This window comes from Lynx rufus, unplaced genomic scaffold (assembly GCF_022079265.1).
Source record: "Lynx rufus isolate CCGP_SWC_20201006 ecotype Redwood Valley unplaced genomic scaffold, mLynRuf1.p SCAF_8, whole genome shotgun sequence".
Taxonomy (NCBI): domain Eukaryota; kingdom Metazoa; phylum Chordata; class Mammalia; order Carnivora; family Felidae; genus Lynx; species Lynx rufus.
In genome coordinates, this window is record NW_025814896.1 from 74,835,224 (window position 1) to 74,858,003 (window position 22,780).

The window sequence follows — 22,780 nt, forward strand, 5'->3', positions numbered from 1 at the left end:
TATTCAAAATAAGTAAAACAGGACATAGTTCGGGATGATATTTAGGCAGAGCTGGAGGAACCTACTAGTATTTTGTTGGGGAGAGTTGCTGAGGATGGAAACAGTCACAGATGTTTGCTGTGCAGTGGCTCAGTATCATGAGTATTTTCTGATTGGGTTTTCCTCCCCTCCACCTCCCACCCCTTTCCTCATTAACGTTCCCATCTGCAGCACTGTGTTTCTGGAGGACTCCCCTGGGAAACCATTCTAAGGTAGAAGGAACATGGACACAATGCTGATTCTTACCAGTTCCACTTGACTATATGATGGCTACTTCCTCTACTGTTTGGATTTTAATTTCCACTTTATACCTCTCAACTTCCCCTCATCATTCCTTTCTAAATGGTCCATTTGAGGGAGGAACCAGACTTTTGTTCTTGACCAAATTTCTGGGGACATGTTTTCTTTTTATGTCCAAATATGGATTTTAGTAACTTGGAAGGATGCCTAAAGCACACACTTGTTTTACTTCTCCTTGTGGCAGTTTGTTATGCACTTCTTGTGATGTCCCATGTGTTACTTTGCTGGGCTGTTGTTGGTTTCTTTTATTGCTTTTTTATTTTAATTTCTTGAAAAAAATTTTTAATGTTTATTTATTTTTGAGAAAGACACAGAGTGCAAGCAGGGGAAAGACAGAGAGAGAGGGAGACACTGGATCAGAAGCAGGCTCCAGGCTCTAAGTTGTCAGCACAGAGCTGGACGCAGGGCTTGAACTCACAAACCATGAGATCATGACCTACGTTGAAGTCGGACGCTTAACTGACTGAACCACCCAGGTGCCCCTCTTTTGTTACTTTTTGGTAACTGAGGGGTTGATGATGCCAAGTTCCCCGAGGACAATTACTACTCATTCCATCCACTCCGATTCTATCAAAGTGCCTCGCAACAGAAAGTGGTTCTCAAACTTGATTGAATTTACTGAACATGAACTGAATGGGTTTATGTTCTGTTTGATCAATTTCACTTGTGGTATTGCCTGGTTACCCTTGACTAGTACAGGTGCACAATTATTTGAAAAGTAGTTCAAGTTTTCGAAATTGATTTTGCCCAAATCTCAAGTTTTTTAGTCTATTTAGTACACATTTACATAACATTGATTCACTGTCTCTCCCTCCTTTGAATCTGCGGTCATATGAAATTGACAGCGATAAGCTATCCATGCTGCTGCCAGTATCTTGCTACTCAGCCTTCTTTTCATGTCATTTCTTCACTTCATCTTTATTAAATGTTTACAAATCATTTAGGTTCAAGCTACAAGACCGAAATTGTGGCTAAATGCTTGCAATGACAGCTGTAGTTTTCTGCCAGTATTTGAATGCAGTTTTCTTGATCAGTTTTGTTTTTGAGTGTGCAATTTGCAGTTACCTCCTGGAAAAAGAAGCATGCTAATGGATTTCAGATGTGGCATGAATTACTTATTTGTACATTCGTGCAAAATCAAACACATTTGGGACAAATTTTGTTTACTCGTTGGTTTCAAAGAATAGAATTGTGCCAGTAATTCAGCAAGTGCAAAGGCAAATCCTTACAAATGGGGCAACTTGTTGATTTCAGAGAATACAGTTTGAGACTTTCTGCTGGAGAAAGAAAGAATGAGCCAGTACCAGTGCACATTCCTGAAGTTACCGAAGCTTGCAATTCTACTCTAATCTGTTTCTTTTTGCTGCTATGGGGAGAGGGAAATTCATTCCACAGATTAAGTGTTAACTAGTTTTAACAAGAATCTCATCTTTGATGAGAAGTAAATCTTTGATCAAGTTTGAATTGAACAGAGACACTATGTGAATATTCTTCTATTATCTGGTGATAGACACAGAATCTACATAGAATGAGATGTCAGCTGGGCCTCTGTTATTGGAAGGATCTCCTATCACTTTGGTGAAATGAAAGATGCTTTTATTTTTTTTTATTTTTATTTTTTTTTAATTTTTTTTCAACGTTTTTATTTATTTTTGGGACAGAGAGAGACAGAGCGTGAACAGGGGAGGGGCAGAGAGAGAGGGAGACACAGAATCGGAAACAGGCTCCAGGCTCTGAGCCATCAGCCCAGAGCCTGATGCGGGGCTCGAACTCATGGACCGCGAGATCGTGACCTGGCTGAAGTCGGACGCTTAACCGACTGCGCCACCCAGGCGCCCCGAAAGATGCTTTTAAAGCCAAAGTCAGAGTCAACCTCCTCTTTTGTGACTCTGCATGGACTGAACTTCCAAAGAGCATTACCTCATCTTGCCAGTTTGTGTCATGAGCATAAGGGTTATGCCTACAGGAGGTATGAGTATCTCTTAGCACCAATTATTACCACAGCCAAAGCAGAACTTAGAGCTTCTGCTGACAATTTAAGGTCCTACTGGTCCTACTGACAATTTAAGGACCATTAGAGTATTTCACATTTGCAGGTTTTATAGAGAGATGCAAGGTCTCTTCTTTTCCTTAGATGCCTCCTTTCCCTTTCTCATGCCCTACTAATGAGACTCATGACCTCTCATGTTTAGGAATTAGAGTACTGATGATGACAGTAATAAAGGTAAGAGAAGTAAAAGAGAAATATTATAATATCCTAGAAATAGAATATATATTTTTGATGGTTTCTCTTTTCTACTGCACATTTTCCATGTGAAGTATTATGACCCTGCCCTCTGATTTTTAGAGCTGAATGCAATTTCCTGATGTTAAGATTAAGTTAGGGTATTGGTTCTCAAACTTGAACACACATCAAAATCATGAGATTGTTAAAACACAGGTTGCCGAGCCCCATCCCCAGATCCAGTAGGTCTGATGGGGCCCAGGAATGAGCATTTATAATAAATTATTGGATGATGCTTAATGCTTCTGGTCTAGGGACCACACTGTGGAAATCGTAGAGTTGGGTAGTTACATAGCATAGTCTTTTGCTGCAGAAGTGTGATCATACTGACTTCTTTCATCCCTTTACCTAATAGCTGCCATACAATTTTTATGAAACAATTTTAAGGACACTTTTTGAGTGTGCATGAATCAGATACATATATACACTGTTCACAAATGTATATTAGAAATAAGTCCAATTTCTAATATGCATTTATTAGGGGAGGGGCAGAGACAGAGAGGGAGGGAGAGAATCCCAAGCAGGCTCCGTGCTGTCATCACAGAGCTCCACATGGGGCTTGATCCCATGAACTGTGAGATCATGACCTGAGCCGAGATCAAGAGTCAGACGCTTAACCAACTGAGCCACCAAGGTGCCCCTAGAAATAGTCTTAAGTTAACTGAACAGTCAGTGGTTATGGTATTTGGAGAAGCAAAATTATGAAACTGTACTAGATTTTTCAGGAGAAAATCAATTACTTCCATCCACACAGCATCAGCTTATTCAAAATGTAATTAAGGTATCACCATAAAATCAACTCCTATCCATTTATATGGCTTTAGAGAATTTTTATTTTTTTTATTTTTTTTATTTTTTTAAATGTTTTTATTTTTACTTTTGAGACAGAGAGAGACAGAGCATGAGCAGGGGAGGGGCAGAGAGAGGGAGACACAGAATCTGAAGCAGGCTCCAGACTCTGAGCTGTCAGCACAGAGCCCGACGTGGGGCTTGAACTCACGGAGTGTGAGATCATGACCTGAGCTGTCGGACACTTAACCGACTGAGCCACCCAGGTGGCCTGGCTTTAGAGAATTTTTAGATACTCAAAGGCAACTAACAACTAAAAGCAATGAAAAGCAGTAAGCAGACTAAATACCCATTTTATTTTCTGCTTGAAGTATTCGTTTCTGCTAATATCATAATTTACTCAATTATAGTCTTCCTTTAGCAAAATATCTATTTTCTGTGATCAAAGTCCTTCACTGGGCTGTATAATTATACATAACAAAAATTAGACATTTCCTCACAAAACTAACCAAAGCAATGAGAAACCCTAATGACATTAGTGAGGATCAAAAAAAAAAAAAAAAAAAAAGGTAGTGTTTGAAAGCTCTTTGGTAATGACAATGTCAGGTATGCTAAGACAGTTGATTACACTATAATTTCTAAATCCACCTTTGGATATGCGATCATTTAAATTTCAAATGAAAGAAGTCAAGGAAAGATGTTCCTAGCATCTGAGAATCTGTACATGTTAGCTCAAGTTTCTCTTTTTTTTAAAGTAGATGTATAGATAATAACTTCTTTCCTTTTCAAAATAGTATCTTAGTTATCCTTATGTTTATGAAGAAATGTGCAAAAGATAATAGGTGATCCCCAAGAGCGTAGAGCTTCTTAAACCCTGAGCATATTTTTTTCTGTTCTTAAAGGCTTTTAAAAAATACAGTTTTTTCTTTTTAGTGTTTTAGTTGCTCCTGCATCACAGACAATAGTGATAAAAATCAAATTGAATCATTTAAAATACAGCTAAAAATAGAAAAAATATTTTGACAAACAAAACTTTATAGTTGAAGCATGGTATTTAATTTGGCTGTGTGGTACGTTTTTCCCCAGTAGAAATGTGGAAAGATGAGCCACCAAGGTATAACATGTATCTAAGTATGTAGGTGCTAATGACTAGGTATTCCACACATGCAAAGTCTAGAACAATGTGGAAAACAGCTCACTGACAAACTGGCAAGTGGGAGCCTGTCAACTGTAAAGAAAGACTCTGTCCAGGTACTTAAAAATCAGTGAAGTTTGGTTTTTAAAAGTTCAAAACAAATTGAAAAAACAATTCCACTGGACAAACAATGCCTTAACCTGAAAAAATGGCTTTAACATTAGGATTTCCTTACTCTTGGCAGTGAGGTGCAAGAGATTTGGTTGTTGAGGATGTGCTAGGGTGATCAACCATCCCATTTGCTCAGGACTGAGGCATTTGCTGGGTTGTGGGGCTTTCAGTAGTCAAACCAAGATAGTCTTGGGTAAACAGGGACATTTGGAAACCCTAGGTTGTATTTTCGCCTCTCAGTTATACCTTATCTAATACAAGCTAGGTGCTGCATCCTGGATTTGGCTCCATAATCAGCTTTATTAAGCCCTTGTATCAAGTTCATTTTTTGATGTTTCAGTTTCGTTAGCAAATTAGTAATGATACCTGTAAATCCTGACTGATTTTAGTAATGGCATAATTACCAGCTAAACAAAATGCGCTATGTTTAATTTTTTGAAAGTTCAATTGAGTAAACAAATTCCTTCAAATTGGGCAATCGATGCTTTCTCTTACTTGCAAGTTCCCAAAAGACTTTTTTTTTTTCCTAGAAGAATGAGGCTTTTAGAAAGTTGTATATGATTTAAAAAAAAATCTGGGGCTCCTGAGTGGCTCAGTAGGTTGAGCGTCTGACTTTGGCTCAGGTCATGATCTCATGGTTTGTGGGTTCGAGTCCTACATCGGGTTCTGTGCTGACAGCTCAGAGCCTGGAGCCTGCTTCAGATTCTGTCTCCCTCTCTCTCTGCCCCTCCCATGCTCATGCTCTGTTTCTCAAAAATAAATAAATGTTAAAAAAAAATTTAAAAATCCTTTCTTAACTCAAACTAGTGATTTCCAAAGCCATTGCCTTTGAGGAAGATTACACAGAGACTATGCAATGAAGTTGTAGAAACAAAGTGACACATTGATGGGTTATAATGTATTTCCCGTTCATTTAACTTCCTTTTGGAATAGATGAATATCTGTTGTCTTATAGGTAGGTGACAGCTCATAGAGAAATAATTTCTAAAACTTTATTTATATATGACTCCAAGTATGTGGCAATAAAATGATATTCATGTAGTTTTATGGCTGCCAAGGATGGTGCTGCTCATTTGAAATTCTCAGGGCAAACTGCTCTTTCAGCATCACCCATGGTTAGCAAAACTTGTTTGAAAAAACTTGCTCAGTGTGAATTGATATTTGCGTGTTATGTTACTCTTTTAACCCCTTTGCTTTTGCACTAAATTGAAAAGTTCTGGACAAATACATGAAAAGGAGTAAAAAAAAAATAATAAATCATGTTTTCACTGAATGTTAAAACATAGACAGTTGTTTAAAGATATAGGGATGCCTGGGTGGCTCAGTCAGTTAAGCATCGGACTTCAACTCAGGTCATGATCTCACAGTTCGTGGGTTCAAGCCCCACATCGGGCTCTGTGCTGACAGCTCAGAGCCTGGAGCCTGCTTCAGATTCTGTATCTCCTTCTCTCTCTGCCCCTCCCCCACTCATGCTCTGTCTATCTTACTCTCTCTCTTTTAATGTTTAATAAAACATTAAAAATATAAAAATAAAAATATATTTATAAAGCAGAACACACTTAAAAATACCTACTGGTATTTAAATTATTGGGTGCCATCTGTGGCTAGTAATAGTATGTTCAAAGGTACAGTTGAATTTAACACCAAAGCACAGTACACATTTCAGCCATTAAATAAAAAATGTCCTTAGCTTTAGGTTATGTAATGATAAACTGTACCTGTTGAAAAATATATGTGGAAAAAAGAAATAATTTTAATACAAATATGACTCATCTGCAGGCATTCATTTATTCCGATCCAGCAACCATGGTAAATGTGTTTGGATTACTGGGCATAGTACGAAATATTTAAAAGGGAGTGGAGGTCTTTATTAAAACAGAAGGCTCTTCAAACTCCACAATGATGTCAGAAATATAGGTCCTTGGAGCACATTATTGTTTTAAGCGGAGGTCCCCGTACTTTCACATTGGTTATAAAACATTATTTTGTGCTGCTGGCCTGGACTGGGAATGTCATACATCTGCAGGCAATTAGAAGAAGCTGGACTGCATGTTTGATTAGCTCAATAATAAACGGGCACAAGTGTGACTCGACTTATGTTAGTCAGATTCCCCAGACAGATTATCCTGTTGTTATCATATGAAATAACCCCCTTTTATCAACAATTAAGTAAATCCACATTTATGGGCACTTTGCAAAATTGTGAGGTGGGAAGAAATCCAACTTAAGCCTTAAGTCATCCAAAAAACTTTTAACCCTGCTTTCAATGATACAGACCCCAATCCCAAGTTTTAGAAATTGGTTGAATTATGCAGAACAGTTGGGCTGGGAATACTCTGTGTGCACACAGTAAGTGTATGTTTTTAGCATCTATTATAAGCACGGCATTTAATCGTTTTAGCTTATATGTAAAGAAAAAAATTCTCATAGAAGTAAGAATTACAAATGTTGTAATATGTGAAAAATAACTTTGTAAGGTAGTCTAAATCTTTTTCAGAAAAAGTAAATAGGATTTAATTTTTATTATTCACACTTTATTACACAGCTTCTACTGTAACCAGTACATATTCTAAGTCTTGAATATGCTTTATCCTAGAGCTTCTTCACTTGGTTCTAGGCTTTGTTCTTGAAGTCAACCATAATCATCAATGATAGACTATAAGCTACTTTGGGAAATGACCTATTCATTTATGTTTTTTTTCTCCTAAGTACCATTTAAAATATACATCTGAAGCATGAAAAATAATTCAGTACATAAAAGTCAATTCTTAAAAAATTTCAGCATAACTTTTCAGTTTCAGGAAAAATTCCACCAACCCTTCCAGTTCAACTATATATTTAAATAACACAATTAAAAAGTTGGTATCTTCAATAAGCTCAAGATACCTTTCACCAATATTCACTCAAATACGTATACATAAAGTAACCTCGTGAGGGTATCTCCTTGACATAATCCTTAAATTAAATATCAGAATATCAAGCAGATGCTGAAGCATTCATCATCAATATTGGAATTCTGACTCATGACAGTAACACGAAACAGATGCTAATATGATGCGCCCTCTGAAAAGTGACACCATCACAGCACGGGTTAGCTCTTGATGTGGGGTACTTAAAAATTTGAACACAAAATATAAAACAATAAAAGTCAGAGCGTGATAGGTGTCCTTACTTCATTTATAAGCCATTTGAAATCTATCTCCTACAGAAGATAAAACTCAACACTAATGAAGGAAAGGCAGCACCTCAGGGAACCAGAAGATGCTTCTTTCACTTAATGTAGCATGTAGGTGATCCCAATTGAGCCCCTCAGTGCTGAGGGAGGAAGGTGCTCTCTTCCTCACTCATGAGCAGGTAGAAGGTAAGAACTCCTGGGCCCTTTCCATTGGCCAGTGTGCACCAGGCACTTGTGGTATAATATGGGGTCTACTGTCTCAGCCCCTGGCAGTGAAAAAGGAGTCTGGGGCTCCTATGGCCCATCTTCGTAACAGTCTCCACACCAGGCAGATCTGAAAGGGTTTGCTAAGAAGGAAAAGGGTGGGGAGGGGCGCCTGGGTGGCTCAGTCGGTTAAGTGGCCGACTTCGGCTCAGGTCATGATCTCGCGGTCCGTGAGTTCGAGCCCCGCATCGGGCTCTGTGCTGACAGCTCAGAGCCTGGAGCCTGTTTCAGATTCTGTGTCTCCCTCTCTCTGACCCTCCCCTGTTCATGCTCTGTCTCTCTCTGTCTCAAAAATAAATAAATGTTAAAAAAATTTTTTTTAAATAAAAAATAACAAAAAGAAGGAAAAGGGGAACAAAATCTCTTAGCACAGTCCAGTTAGCTAATATCCTACACATCTTCAAAGCCCAAGATTCTTATCATTTTGCTAGCATGAGTCTACAGCTGTTTCTAGAATAATGCACAGTGATGTGTACTCTTTGTGAAAATAAACAGAAAAACCCAAGTAGATGGTGCTATGGTGCAAGTGATATAAGTGAAATGTACTCCCATGACAACTTAAAAAGACATAAATGTGAGTGGGGGAGATTCCCTCAAAGGTAACAAGAAACAGAAGTCCCATCTCTTTATCCCTCAGTGAGGAAAATAAGTTAGTGGCAAGTGAAATGAAATCTTGAGAACCCAAAGGACATTTATGGAGTAGCTTGACAGGCACAATTTCAAATTCCGAATGAATAACCTGACTGCTCCTGCTGACAGCTGTGACTCTGGCCCCACTGCCGGGGTTTTCAGGCTAGCTCTGCTCTCACCACCTGTGTGACCTCTGGTTCTCAAACTTGGCTACACACTGGAATCACGTGGGGAGCTTTAAAAAATACTGATGCCTGGAACCCACCCCCAGAGACTGTTATTTAATTGGGCTGGGGTGTGGCTTGGATATAGAGAAGTTCTAAAAGCTCCCAAGAGACTCTAAATATGTGTAGCTAAGGTTTAGAAGCCCTGATGACCTCTCTGAGCCACAGTTTCCTCCTTTGTAAAATGATGACCATATAGGCAGCAACCACCTTTTAGGATTATTACAATGATTAATTGTTATTATTAACAATGACTAATTATTCATAATCATTCATTATTGCAATGATTATTGGCATGTGGGAAGCTCTCAGCAAATGTGAGCTGTTATCGTGCTCACCACGAGGTGCACCTGGACAAGAACTTTCTCCTTAGCATAATCAGTCATGCTTACCTTGACACACGTTATGCTCACTCTGCTCATAGCCCGTTGCGCACTGGATCCGGTGAGAAGGGTTGGCTGGGATGCGCTGAGGGTCAGCTGGGTTCCGTCGGATGACAAAGTTATTTCGGCCAGTCTGTACTTCAGGGCCTGCAACAGCAGCAGCACTGGCGACCAAGCCACCCCCAGGCATCACTGCACTGGCTGCCATGCCACTGGCTGCCATGCCCCCAGCGCCTGCACCTGATGTGGCGGCAGCATTTGCAGTGGCACCCACACCTTCCGCTGCCGCCGGTGTTTCTTGCTGAGGCTGTTCATTATTGACAATAATCTGGGCTGTTTTAGGAAGGCAGAGGTATCCTCCGTAGTGGTTGACACATTTCATTCCACCTTTGCAAGCGTCTGGGACAATGTCACATTCATCAATATCTGTGGTCAGCAATAAAAGAAATCAGGAATCTTCTCAGAGGGAAATCTGAACATGTGAATATATACTCATGCCTTTTTGGTAGAATATAAACAGGACAGGAAGAGTGACATGAGATGGAGACAGAAAGCTATGTTCAGATGGGAAGTCTTTGAAGTTGGCTCACCTTTGCACTGCTGTCTTACAGGATCCCATTCATATCCATCTGTGCATTGCTGTGAAGAAACATCAAAGATGGGGCCAGGAGACAGTTAATTTGTGTATCCAACTTCCTAAGAAGTCACTCTAAAAGCTTCATTCTTATGGCAACAATCCTTGCTCTAGAGTCTTAGATACATGATGTGATGGGTAGTTTAACATTCTCTAGATTTTCTTTCTTTCTCTTTTTTTCTTTTTCTTTCTTTCTTTCTTTCTTTCTTTCTTTCTTTCAGACATATCTGTGCATTGGATCACTTTAGGAGGTCCCTTCTCAATCACCAGCTGCCTCACCACTTCTGTTGTATTTAGAACAATTGCCCATCACCATGCTGGAATTCTTTTCTCTGTCAGGATACTCATCTTCTCTAATCTCCCTGAATGCTCTTTTTGCTTTATTTGCCCTCCTTCCACATTATAAATTTTACCAAAAGAAAGAAAGATAGATTCAACCAAGTTCTTTTTTTCCTTCACTTGACACTTCCCCTCCTCTCTCTATTGTCTTAAAGCATTCTAGCAGCTGGCTTTCCTTATTCCTGTTCAACTGAGTCCCAAGTCTTGCACTCACACCTTGACCTGTCTCCTAGCTTCAATTCCTACAGGTCCTCTCTAGTTCAATCACTGAACAAACCATCTACTGAGTACCTTCTCCTACCAGCCACCATTCTAGTACTTCAGGATGCAGAGGTCATGAAGACCTTGTGCTTGTTCTCAAGCAGCTCACAGATCAGAAGAGACAGACAGGTAGACAAGTTGGAGCAAGATGTCAGGTGCCGTGACACAAGCATGTATGTGGAAGAAGTGATGAATGCTATACAGGGTAGCATGTGGGCATGACAGGGTGGCAGAGAAGTTTTATGGGGGAGGCCACAAGTGAATTGGGCCTTATATGCTCTTCCCAGGCAAAATGAGGGAATTCTAGGGGTGAGGAACCATGTGAGCAAAGGTGTGACATTGTTAAAGAGGAACTGGGAGTAGTCTGGGTGGGGGGAGGATGAGGTTAGAGGGGTAGGCAAGAACTGAATTCTATCTTGAATGTCAATGAAACTCAAGCTTTATAATCAAGCTTAAGAGTCACCCAGGGTGCTTGTTAAAATGCAGACTCAAAAGATCTGATTCTGTAGGTCTGGGTAGGGTCTTGGAATCTGAATTCCTAACAAGCATCCCAGGTGACCCTGTCACAGGTTGCCTATAGGCTACTTCCTGAGAAACACTGCTGTAAGTGATAAGAGGCCCCTGAAGAATTTTTTTAATTATTATTTTTTTTTTCTCTCCACAATTTTTAAGCTCAGGAAAACATTTGACCAGATGCAGATTTGAGGGAGATGCTTCAGGAAAGATTGAGCAAAAGTACAGTGAACAAACAAATAAACTTGAATTCTTTTAATAGAGCTGAGAGTTGCTCATGCACACAACAGATGCTTGGCAAGTAAATTGCTGAACGGAGACAGCTCAGTTAAAATATTTTAATGATATCTGAAACTTCACAGGGTGAAAGTTAAACTCGTTTTATCTTCTAAGCTAATTCTTTTTAGTTTCCCCAACCTGTCCAAGGCACTGCCACCTTTCTTAGGACCCAGGATTACAACCTTAATATCCACACTGACTTTTCCAACTATTCTCCTGCAAGCTCTGCCAACCTTGTGTCCATTTCTAGATCTACCACGTTGGTGAAAGCCTTCTTGGCTTCATGAGTAGGCAACGCTCTTGGCAGGTCTCCATAACTCTGTGTGCCACACACAGCTTCCACGACAGCCTTTCTTGCTGTCTTGGTTATGTTACTCCTGCATTTAAGAGCTCACACTGGTTTGCAGACCTCTCAACTCTGACTACTGCTATCTGCAGGTTCCCTCCACTACCCAGCTCCAGCCCATCTAACCTTGACATCTCCTCAACTTGTCTTGGTTGTTCTTACCTCTAGACTTTAATTATGTCACTTTCGCTGATTCAGGGGCCACTTCAACCTTTCTAGGTTAATCTGAAGTCATTACTTCCTTTAAGGTTCAGCATGGAGCTCAACCTCTTCCAATATGCCGGTACTGACAATTGCTTCCTTGATTTTCTATTTCTTTAGCAACTTGTATAGTCTATATAATGATAATATTTGTACTTGCTCAGGAACTTTGTAGTTTTCAACAATATTTTCCCAGGGTAAATTCTCTAAGATGAAGATCTGAATTTTCTTAATAAACAAAAGAACTTAAATTCTTTTGCTATTGGTAAGAATTGCTTATGCACATGGCAGGTACTTGGTGAGTAAATGGCTGAATAGACTTTAACTTTAAAATGGAAGGGGGATATGAGGTTGTCTTGTGGATATGGGCTCAATCTTCTACCTTTCAAGTCAGGCACAATGACAGTTCACTTGAATAATCTGTATGCTAACTAGAGAAGACATGCAGATTGTTTTAGGTATTTAGTTCCAGTACATTTAATATGGATCTACTATTAAACAAGCCTGGACTGAGTTTAGCTTCACCACTTGCTGGCTGTGTAGCCTTCAGCAAGTTAGATACTCTCTCTGGTCTGCGGTTCTCCTATTGGTGAAAGGAAGATGATACCACTTCTCTCATACACCACCACGAAAATGAAAGGAGATGGTGTCTCCACAGTGGGGTACTCAAAAAGTAGTTACATCTTATTCTTTAACCATGAATCATTAGGCATACACAGTTCAAGAGAGAATAGACCCAATCTTAAAACAAAAAGGATGTCATATCTGGAAAATCTGCTATAAAAATAATAAACCCTAGTTAGTGGTCTAAAATTATAGTGTTTAATCCACAAGGAACTTTCTCTGCTGAAGATGAATGTGATTTAGCTGATTAACCAAAGAGAAGGGGGTATAAGACAAGCAATTGTAGCAATAAAATATTTTATTGGATGAATATAAAAAATGTGTAGTTAACTTCATTCTAGCTTCCTAAGAAGGCAGTAAGTTTAGCCTGAATAATAAAACATTCTCATTTGAAGATAAACAATCATTTCTTGTGCTTTATCTTCAGCAGAGGAAGCAACTATATTTATCATTAAGTTAACAAAATATTTATGTGAAAACTTATTTGATTTATAGTTGATTTGAACAACAACAAGGAACATTTTCCAGATGAATACTAACATTCTAGGGATAATAGGATACCAAAAAGTGAGATAATGCTTATTATCAGTAATTGACATTAGCTCACTTTTAGGAGTTTTATTTTCAAAAATTTTTCACATTCTTTTGAGTAGGATTACTTAATTTTAAATTGGGAGAAAATAGAAAAATATGTTTTTCATATTATGATCCAGGACAAATACCACTTGTCTCACAACACAGGTTAAAGAGTAGAAAACACAAAACAAAAGCAAACAAAAAGAAAACACAAAACAGAGGTGCACAGAAACTCACCAGAAGTGAGGTTAAGTATTGCCCTCTGTTCTCACCACATTCATTCCTGATGGTGGGATGGGTCTGATGATGTTTTCAATATTTTATTAAACATTGGTTATACCCATGCAATTCACTAATTAATCAAATATTACTTGGAAATAATCAGATGTAATTAATTAGAAAATGCAAAACCAAATTTCACACAATGCATTTTAAGACCACTTTAGCCAATGCTGCATCCTGGTAGCACATAAAGTTTACCTGAAGGGCATTTATATGAATTATTATTTATACTATAAATGAATATATAGCCTTTATAAATTCAATACAGGCCATTTACATGAGAACATAAGTCACACACCCAAATGAGGCATATGCTTTCTTTGTGATGTTTGTTTTTATCTGCCTGTATATAGGGATCCAGGCTTTCCAATTCCTTACCTCCATTAATTTATTGCATGTTTTGGAAACATGTACCTTACTTAGGTTTTTGTTTTTAAAAGGGTCTCTCTCCTTTTTTGGTTTTGCAGAATCATTACATTTTGCTCCCTATCTCAATTGGTGATCTAAATGAACTTTTGGAGGAACCATGGGCAATTTAAATAAATCTTAAAATGTGAACTATACTAAAGTGTTGTTTAATTTATTACCCTCCACAGCCTACAGCCCACATACACTGGCAGGAGTGGATAAAGTCTCTCTTGTGTCACTGAATCCCGCTGAACCGCACTTATCTCAAATTCCATCACCCCTTACCGTGTACGTGATGGTTTCTTCGGTGTCCTGTGACTTGACCAGAGCCAGAGTCAGCATAGTTAGGAAAAGGGCTTTCAACATCATGAATCTCAAAGAAAACACAGGACAAACCGGTGCTTAGTATCTGCTGGAGGGGTGGGGGGCGGAATAACAAAAGTTTAGCTGTGAAGTATCAAGTAAGGAAGGGCAGGAGGGAGAGGTTTAGGTTCCATCATACCCAATTTCCAATCTACTTTCTCATTCCCCCTCCCCCTCCTCAACCTTCGTGGCCAAACGAGGCACCAAAGACTGTAAAACGGCTGCAGAATTACATTTCACTTTACTCCATCCAGCTGCGCTTAACATATACAAAGGATATTCAGCAAGCATTTTATACTGTACCTACACAACAGGCTCCAGAAAGGGGGTGGAAAAGAAAAGAGAGGGTGCTTAATTTCAAAGGAGATGGTGCATTTGTGTGTGTGTGTGTGTGTGTGTGTGTGTGTGAGAGAGAGAGAGAGAGAGAGAGAGAGAGAGAGAGAGAGAGAGAGAACGTGGGGCAGCAAATCTCAGATTCCTTGAACGTTAAGGCTTTCCCTGTGTGCTCACCTCCAGCTAGTAAAGGAAGTTCCTTGCACAGCTCAGCTGAAATACCTGTGAATCAATATGAATTACCTTGGCTTCAAGCTATTTTTTTTTTTTTAACAAAACACCAAAACAAAACTCGAAGAGCAATCTCCTTCCCTAGTAGAATACCTGCCCTTCAGAGTTCCTTCTTATATCCTCCAACACAAACTCTCTAAGTGGCATTTTCACGCCAGTTCTCTGCCTGCAGCTTTGTGTAAAAGCCCCAGGTTTGTGGAGAAGCAGCCCAAAGCTTCTGATTCTCTGCGCATTATCAGTCCTTTGGTATCAGAATCTGGCTGCCTAGGGCCAGAACCGGGGAACCGCACCGCAGCCGGGTCCAGTTTCGGGGCAGCGGGCCTGCGCCCGGGGAGGTGAGGTCCCTCTCGCAACAGAAAGTCAACATGCGGCAGTACTCGGGAGCTGCTCAGCGCTCCGGCTTCAAACTAGCTCCTGTGGAATCCAGGTGTGGCTTAAATCTCGTACATTAGCCCCCTGAAACTTTCAAAGCCTCGTTTATGGGCAAAGCCCAGTCGGCTGATTGTCGGCGCGCACACACTTGCCCATCCAAACAGATGTCACCCGGGTACTCGCACATGCTGACAGATCGCATTCCGAGACCGCACACCTCCACCTTCCTCTCTGCGTGAGAGATCCTGCTCAGTCTGGGACAGTTCTCGGGTACCCCTGCACCCCTGAGGTCACCCCCACTTATTTCCCTTAGCGCTGCCCGGCGGGCACCGGGTGCACCGGGGGCTCCTACCTGTGCGGCCGCGCTGCGCTCCGGGCCTGGGCAGCAGGGGGAGAGCGCAGGGGAGGGCAGCCCGGTGGGTCTGAACTGGCGAGGTCTGGCAGCGGCCGCGGCGGCAGGAGGAGGAGGAGGAGAAAGGGAGGGAAAGGGGGAGGGCGAAGGGGGGCGGAGGAGAGAGCGGAGGGAGGTGCAAGAGCTGAGCCCAGCACTGCAGGCCGGGCGGGAGAGCGTGCTGCGCTTCTCGGTCCGCGCCCCCTCCTCTTAGCGCACTCTGCGTCCGCGCCTGCCCTCTCCTGTCAGCCCCCACCCCAGTTCCCAGACACCCGGAATCCCAGGCCGAAGATGGCACGTTTGGCGTGTGAGGTCTTGGGTTTGAATCAGCCTTGGTGATGCTCCAGCCTTCCGGACAGTATCTTGTGCCCTTTAGAGGGGAAACATCTCTCCCAGAGAGCTGCTGAGGGTCCTGAGGAACTGCTTAATCTTCCCCCCCCCCCCCCAGTAAGTGACTCCTAGGACAGTATATTAACCCATTCATTGAACTGGTTCTTTTGCCTTTTCTCTCAAATGCTTTTTTTTTTTTTTTTTTGCTCGTGGGGGAGGGTCTGCTTCCTCAAAAGTAGAAAAAAATAGAATCCATTCATTCCACAAATATTGTTGACCTACTATGTGCCATGGTTGGCAATGGGCCAGGTATAACACACACTAACAAAATAACCAGCTTTGATTTTGGTCTCACACACCTCCTCTTTTTATGGGCCCTTTTTCTTATCCACTGCTTCTCTTTTCTGCACTGGTTCACTTGCAGGAGTCCCCAGGATGGGTCATTCAAAGTTGGGCATTTCACTTTCACCTTTCATACTAATGGTGGAATTTCGGGAATCTGGAGAGCAAAAAAATTTTTTTCTGGCTTCTTCAAATCATACCACACAGATTGCTGTTATCTCTGAAGGCTCCAACTCTACAGTCAGATTAATAGTTTGCTTCCAAGGCGGTCATGTCTTCTAAGAAGCAAACGGCCAACTACAACTTCATGAATGAGACAATGTGCAAACTGAAGATGCTAAGGACCTTGACACTGAGCAGGAGAGAGAGGGTGGGAGAGAGAGGATCTGCTCCCTTTCCTGCTGGCCACGGGGGAGAAGGTGGTAGACAGTGCCAGAGTGAGAGGCTGTTGGGTAGAGGCCTCACTCCTTATCTCTGGGATATGCAGTGGGTTGCCCAGACCTTGCCAGATTGGTTACAAGACACACAACATTGGGCAAGATCAAAGGAGCTTCATGGCCCTGAGCCTTACATAAGTATGTGGGGTTTTGCTAATAGTACTGAAAATTTTTACTATCAAATTCAAAAAGTTTGTTTTCTTAGTCATTAATGACCTCCAAACTTAAAAAACCTTTGTTTAGTAAAAAAAGATCTACCCAGACATTTTCTTCTGTTATTATTATTTTTTAAAATTCTATCTATCCTCTGCTCTCTCCCCAGAAAAAGTGGGTTGAACCTCCCAAATTTCTATCTTCAGCCTGGAACTCTTCCTGCCGGAATATCCAACTGCTGACATTGTTATCTTCATCTCACCTAGTGGGCATTTCAAACTTAGCAAGTCTGCTGGGTCTCACCCTCTCTCCCAGCCTGCTCTATCCACCTGTTTTACCATCCCAATTAATACCAGTTTCCAGTTTTTTCAGGTCCAAGATCATGGGTCATCCTTGATTTCTCTTTTTCTCACACACCTTGTATTCAATTCTTTAGAAAATTCCCTTGGCTCTGTCTTCAAAATATATCCAGAATCAGACCACTTTTCATCACTTCTTTTCTTAACATCCTGGTTTGAGCATGCATCATCTTCCACCTGGATTATTATGACCGCCTCCTAATTGGTCTACCTGGAGTTTTTTTTTTTTTTTTCCTCAGCAGAAGTTCATATAAACGGATCCTAGAATATGTACTCTTTTGTGTCTGGCTTCCTTCACTTAGCATGCTTTTGAGATGCATCCAGATGTTCATTCCTTTTTATTGCTGCATAGTATTCTAGTGTGTGGCTATACCCTGACTTGTTTATCTGTTCACTTGTTGCTAGATTTTGGGTTGTTTATGAATAAAGCTGTCATGGACACTCATGCATTTTTTGTGTGGCCATATGTTTTCCTTTCTTTAAGGTATTTAGGAGAGGAAGTACTAGGTTATATGCTAAAATATGTTTAACTTTAAAAGCAAGTGCCAAACTTGTCCCACTTCAAATGAATAAAAACTAGAAGGAAGTATTTCCTTTTCATAGTTAGGGGAAAGGCCTTCAAAGCTCACAGTGGACGGGAACAATGGAGCCCTTTGCCTGAGTTGCCAATGACAGCCATGTTATCTCCTGGAGGCAAGCCAGCCTGTCCACGAAGGTGGTACATGATGTGGGTGGCCAACCACGAACAGAACCTAGATACTTTATGGATTCTTCATAGGGCTGACTGATCTTAGGACCCATGATACTTTTAGGGATTCTCCACAATGTTTTATTTTCTTATGAAGTCAGAGGAAAAAATAAATGTCATACAGCCGGGATTAATTTGTCTTAATTCTATTACAGTCATGAACTATAATTTTTTTTTTTTAATGGAGGAAGGGGCCCATAAAGGCAAAAGTGCCCAGGGACCATGAAAGTCATAATGTGGCCCTGATTGTTGCACTTCCAAATCAGCCATACGTGGACTCTGTTCTACCTCTGCACTCCAGTTTTGTGAGGTAATATATTTTCTTATGATTCAAGCCAGTCTCAGTCAGGTGTTCAATTACTTGCGGCAGAAAATATACTCACTTGCAGCGTGACAAAGCCTCCTGCCCTGGGAGCTCAGGCCCTCGTGATATCCCCTGCTTGCATCCTGCACTCCAGAGTGACAGCCTGCGAGTGCTTCTTGGGAGAGGCTGTTGGGAGAGATTCCCAGGCTTTCTGTCCTTGGGCAAGCTGAGTGTTCAAGCCACTTCTGCTTGGATCAGTTTCTGAATTCCTCCCCACCACCCACTGGCATTTGTGTGTGTGTGTGTGATTTTTAAAGATTTAAGATTTGAATTCTCCCTTTAATTCAAGAAGGTAACTCTGGCTTCTCTTCATGTGATTTGAAAAGTGATTAGTGACTAACTTTTATAAGGGAGCCTTCTGCTTCCTAGTTTACCAACTATTACACTATATGTGTTGCAAAGAAAAATTTATATTGTATTTTAATATTTCCCTTTTAAAAAATTTCCTAAAAATAATTAGAAGTATCGAGGACCCACAGGCTCTTTCGTTAACTGAGTCATGGAGTCAACCAATCCTGTGGTTGAAACCTGATTAAGAATATTCACTGGTGGGGTGCCTGGGTGGCTCAGTCCATTAAGCATCCGACTCTTGGTTTTGGCTCAGGTCATGGTCTGATAGTTTGTGAGTTCAAGCCCCACATTGGGCTCTGTGCTGACAGTGCAGAGCCTGCTTAGAATTCTCTCTCTCAACCCCTCTCTCTCTGCCCCTCCTCTGCTTGTGCTGTCTCTCTCTCTCTCAAAATAAATAAATAAACTAAAAAAAAAGAATATTCACTGGTGTGTGGGCAATTGGAGAATGAAATGTATTAAAAATAATGAATTCAGGAGGAAGGTAATAAAAATGAAACAATTACGTAGGGATTAATAGCAGGGTGCTCAATTCACCCCAGTTTGTCCAGGGCTTATCCACTTTCTGCACTGAAAGTTCTGTGTCTTGGGAGAGTCTCCAGTTCTAGACAAATTTAAAGGTTTGTGTAGTGGAAAGAAAGTAGGACAAGTAGCCAGGACTTCCTGCCTGAACTTTGCTATGCTCTAGCTGGGTTACCATGGCATCACTTTGAATCAGTTCTACACAAATGTTGACCAGGGTAACAACATTTGTAACTGCAGTTATTATATTATACGTTACCTGTATCTGTCACCTTGTTTTTGCCAGCTCCTTTTTTTCTGGTAATAATATCTTGATTTTCCCTTGGATACCAACTCTTACAGTGATAAGCCATAACCAGGCCTTCCCGTAGAATGCCACTAAGTATACATAAAGGGAAAATTCGTAGGCCCTAAAAATAAGGGGAAATGGTCCAATGCCAGCACAAAAAGAATGTCAAGGCCCAGAACATGGTTATTAGGTCTGGTGATGTGGCACAATTATTGTCTTAAGTTATTTCCACGTGCTGATAAGACTGAAGATATAAAGAATGCAGGCCCATAATTCCATGCTCCTCTGCCTGGAAAGAGCCCATTCTGCAAGGACTGTCAATGCTTCTAGGCTTTAGGCCGGCCTCTATGAGCTACAAGGCAGGCAGGGCACTGGGGCATCCTCCAGGAGCCCTTATTTTATTGCTTCCTTTGCTGGCTGATTCTTTCTATCTTTGAATCCAGACACCATGATTTAGTCCTGAACATTTCCAATCTGTGTGATTTGCATGGAGCTTATGTGACCCAGGCTCTGCCAGTCATAATATCAAGTCTCCTATATCCAAAGTAATTGGGTCAGAAATGATAGATACACCCTAAGACAACCCCCACTGAAGACTAGGATTCCAGGGAGTCTGGGTTCAAGTCCTGACTGTGCCATTCACTGGTTGTGTGAACCTGGGAAAGTTCCTTAACCTCTCTGGGCCTCAGTTTCCTCATATGGAAAATGGGGATAGTGATAATTCCTATCTTATAGAGTTTTTATGGTATTAAGAGAATGCACATAAAGCCCTTTGTACAGTTCCTTACACATAGCTATTGCTGCTGTTATTATTAATCACAAGGACCTATCACTCATGGGTCTGTGCTGTAAGCTTAGTAAATCAGATTCATTGTATAATAGGATAAAAGAAGTTACTAAGGTTGAAAATTGTCTTCATATTTTCATTTGTAACTATTCGTAGTGCAGGGGATATTTAGAAGAAGCAGGGTCTGGACACTTAGTCCCCTGCAGTTTTATGACTGGGTCATGGAAATGTGTGGCCCCATACTGAGCAACATCCTGAGATGACAGTATTTTTGGAATAAGTGGCTCTGAGATACCTAATATTCTGAATTTCAAATGGCTTATAAAATTATACTTCCTTACTGATAATAAATAGTAATAGCTAACACTTATGTATTATTTACACTGTGTCAGGACTATAGTAAGCAGTTCATATGTGTTAACTCAATAGTACTATTACTATGCCTATTTTATTAAAAAGGAAATTGAGGCACAGAGTAGTTTAGTAACTTGCCCTCATCGTACAGCTAGTGAGCAGCAGTGTGGGGGTTCAAAAGTAGGTTGTCTGGTGTCAAAACCCCTGCTCTAAATGCTCCTTTATGTCACTTACTCCCCGCCATCAACTGAATCTAGGTTTGTAGGGACAGAATAGGGTCATGAATGATGTTTTCAATGTAATGCAACTCCAGAGATTCAAACTGGATGAATAGATTGAGAAGACTGCACTTAGAGACTGCAATGAATTCACTTTGCTAAATTGCTATGAGCTCAAGGGAACCTGAGATTTCAAAGATTTGAAGATCTTGTTGGTGGGGAAAATATCATAATTTCAGAAGAGATCCACAGATGTTGATGACCATGCATTGTACTTTAAGTTTCCACATGCTTTAGAATGTGTATCTGAATCAAAGATGTCCTCACAGTGTGGCTCAGTTCTAAGAGTGACTGACTGAAAAGCATAGGCTAACTGTGCCCAGCAAGAACCCACAGTGAGTATCCCAAGACATGAATTGTAGAATTTGCCTACAATTCCTGGCCATGTTGCCAAACCAGACAATAGTTGGGTCCAGTTTGTAAAAGTATATTCCCTTATGAAGCTGTTGAAGGAAAAGCCAACACTGGAGCCAGAATTGGCTGTAAAAGCCTCTGCCTTTCATAGAAAGAGTTCATTTGTTAAATACTAGGGTTCTTAGTGACATGATAAAAATTGATCACTGACTAACGATAGCCCTGTAACATACTCTTTCAAGAATAATGTTGATTAAATTATGTATTTTCTTGGGGTGCTGTCATATTGATGCTTAAAAATTCAATATTTTTGAATAGCTAAGTTTACCATTATTATCTGTGAAAATATTCTCATGGTGAATACACATATGGATTTCTGATATACTTGCCATTATTGAAACAAATCCTTGGAAGAGATAGCTTCTAATACTCTTTTTAGTTCTAAAATTCTTTGATTTTAGCTTGTCTTTTGGAGTCAGCATCAGGTCAAGAGAAAAGATGAATTTAAGTGGGCTTTCAGAAGATGTGAAGTCTTTTCTAATACACCTCCCCCCAACAGACACACATACACAAACCATTGTATACAGAAGATGGTATGTATTTATTAAACTGATTGCTAAAATACCCCAAACATTAAGCCATGTGACTGGTGGCTTGCGCTTTAGAAGAGAACTCACTGAAATACATGAAGGTTGGATTGCAGCTCTGGCCTCGAAGAATATTGGCAAATTTGTATTTATGTGACATTAATTTGCCTCAAGTATGTCATTGGTGAGTTTTTTATTTTAGTGAATGCCAGATGTATTCTTCTTCAGAATGCATTTGGTGAAACTCTTTTCCTGAATGCCAAACTGACATGAGAAAACTTTCAGTCATCTGGAGCTTGTAAATTGTTCTGAAATTTTTGGAATTTTATTGAAGGCTTGATTTCATCACAGAGCGGAGGATACCTTGGATGAATAAAAAGCAAATCAATCAGAAATGATTGGAACCAGTAATTAAAATTTCCTTGGAGAGATAAAATGTATGATGTAAATCCACTGCCTTGCAAAAAAGATTGCTTTCTAACAAGTTATCAGATCTTACAGAGCAACTTCAGATGCTGACACAGATGTGAAACTTTATTTTGTTTTCCGCTCTAAGTTCCTCCCTCTCTTTTCAAACAGTTTTTCCGGAAACTTCATTTGGCTAATCGAGTCTGATGGGGTTTCAAGATGATTGCATATGGGGCATGGAATTAGAAATAGTACCTCCTGAAAATTAGTAATTTGATTTCAATATGTAATTTAAAGAAATGGGCCCTCACTCTCCCACTTTTGCCAGTTTGGAATCCTTACATAATATTTTGTGGGCTTTTAGAATTTCTATGTTCTACTTTCCAACTTGATTTTACCTTATGTGCATTATTTTTTCCCTCACTCTGTGGGTTTTTATTAGAATAGAAAATTCTTCTTATCTGTCCTTTTGTGAAGACTTAATCTATCTTGATACTGAGAGCAGATAACAAAATGGGTTTTAAAATCTCTTTGAAAATATTTAAATTAACTTTTTAGGAAGCAATGGTTCAA

At 40.3% G+C, this 22,780-nt stretch overlaps 1 protein-coding gene across 1 annotated transcript in view; it reads right to left on the reverse strand.

Annotated features, from left to right (window-relative positions):
• EFEMP1 (EGF containing fibulin extracellular matrix protein 1) overlaps positions 1-14,226 on the reverse strand; it is a 58,306-nt gene extending 44,080 nt beyond the window's left edge. Inside the window, exons 1-3 of the mRNA XM_047069648.1 lie at positions 14,143-14,226; positions 9,985-10,033; positions 9,404-9,820 (exon numbers count right to left, since the gene is read on the reverse strand). Coding sequence (XP_046925604.1) covers positions 9,404-9,820; positions 9,985-10,033; positions 14,143-14,226 — 550 coding nt within the window. The remainder of the gene's footprint in view (positions 1-9,403; positions 9,821-9,984; positions 10,034-14,142) is intronic.
• Positions 14,227-22,780: the final 8,554 nt, after the last annotated feature.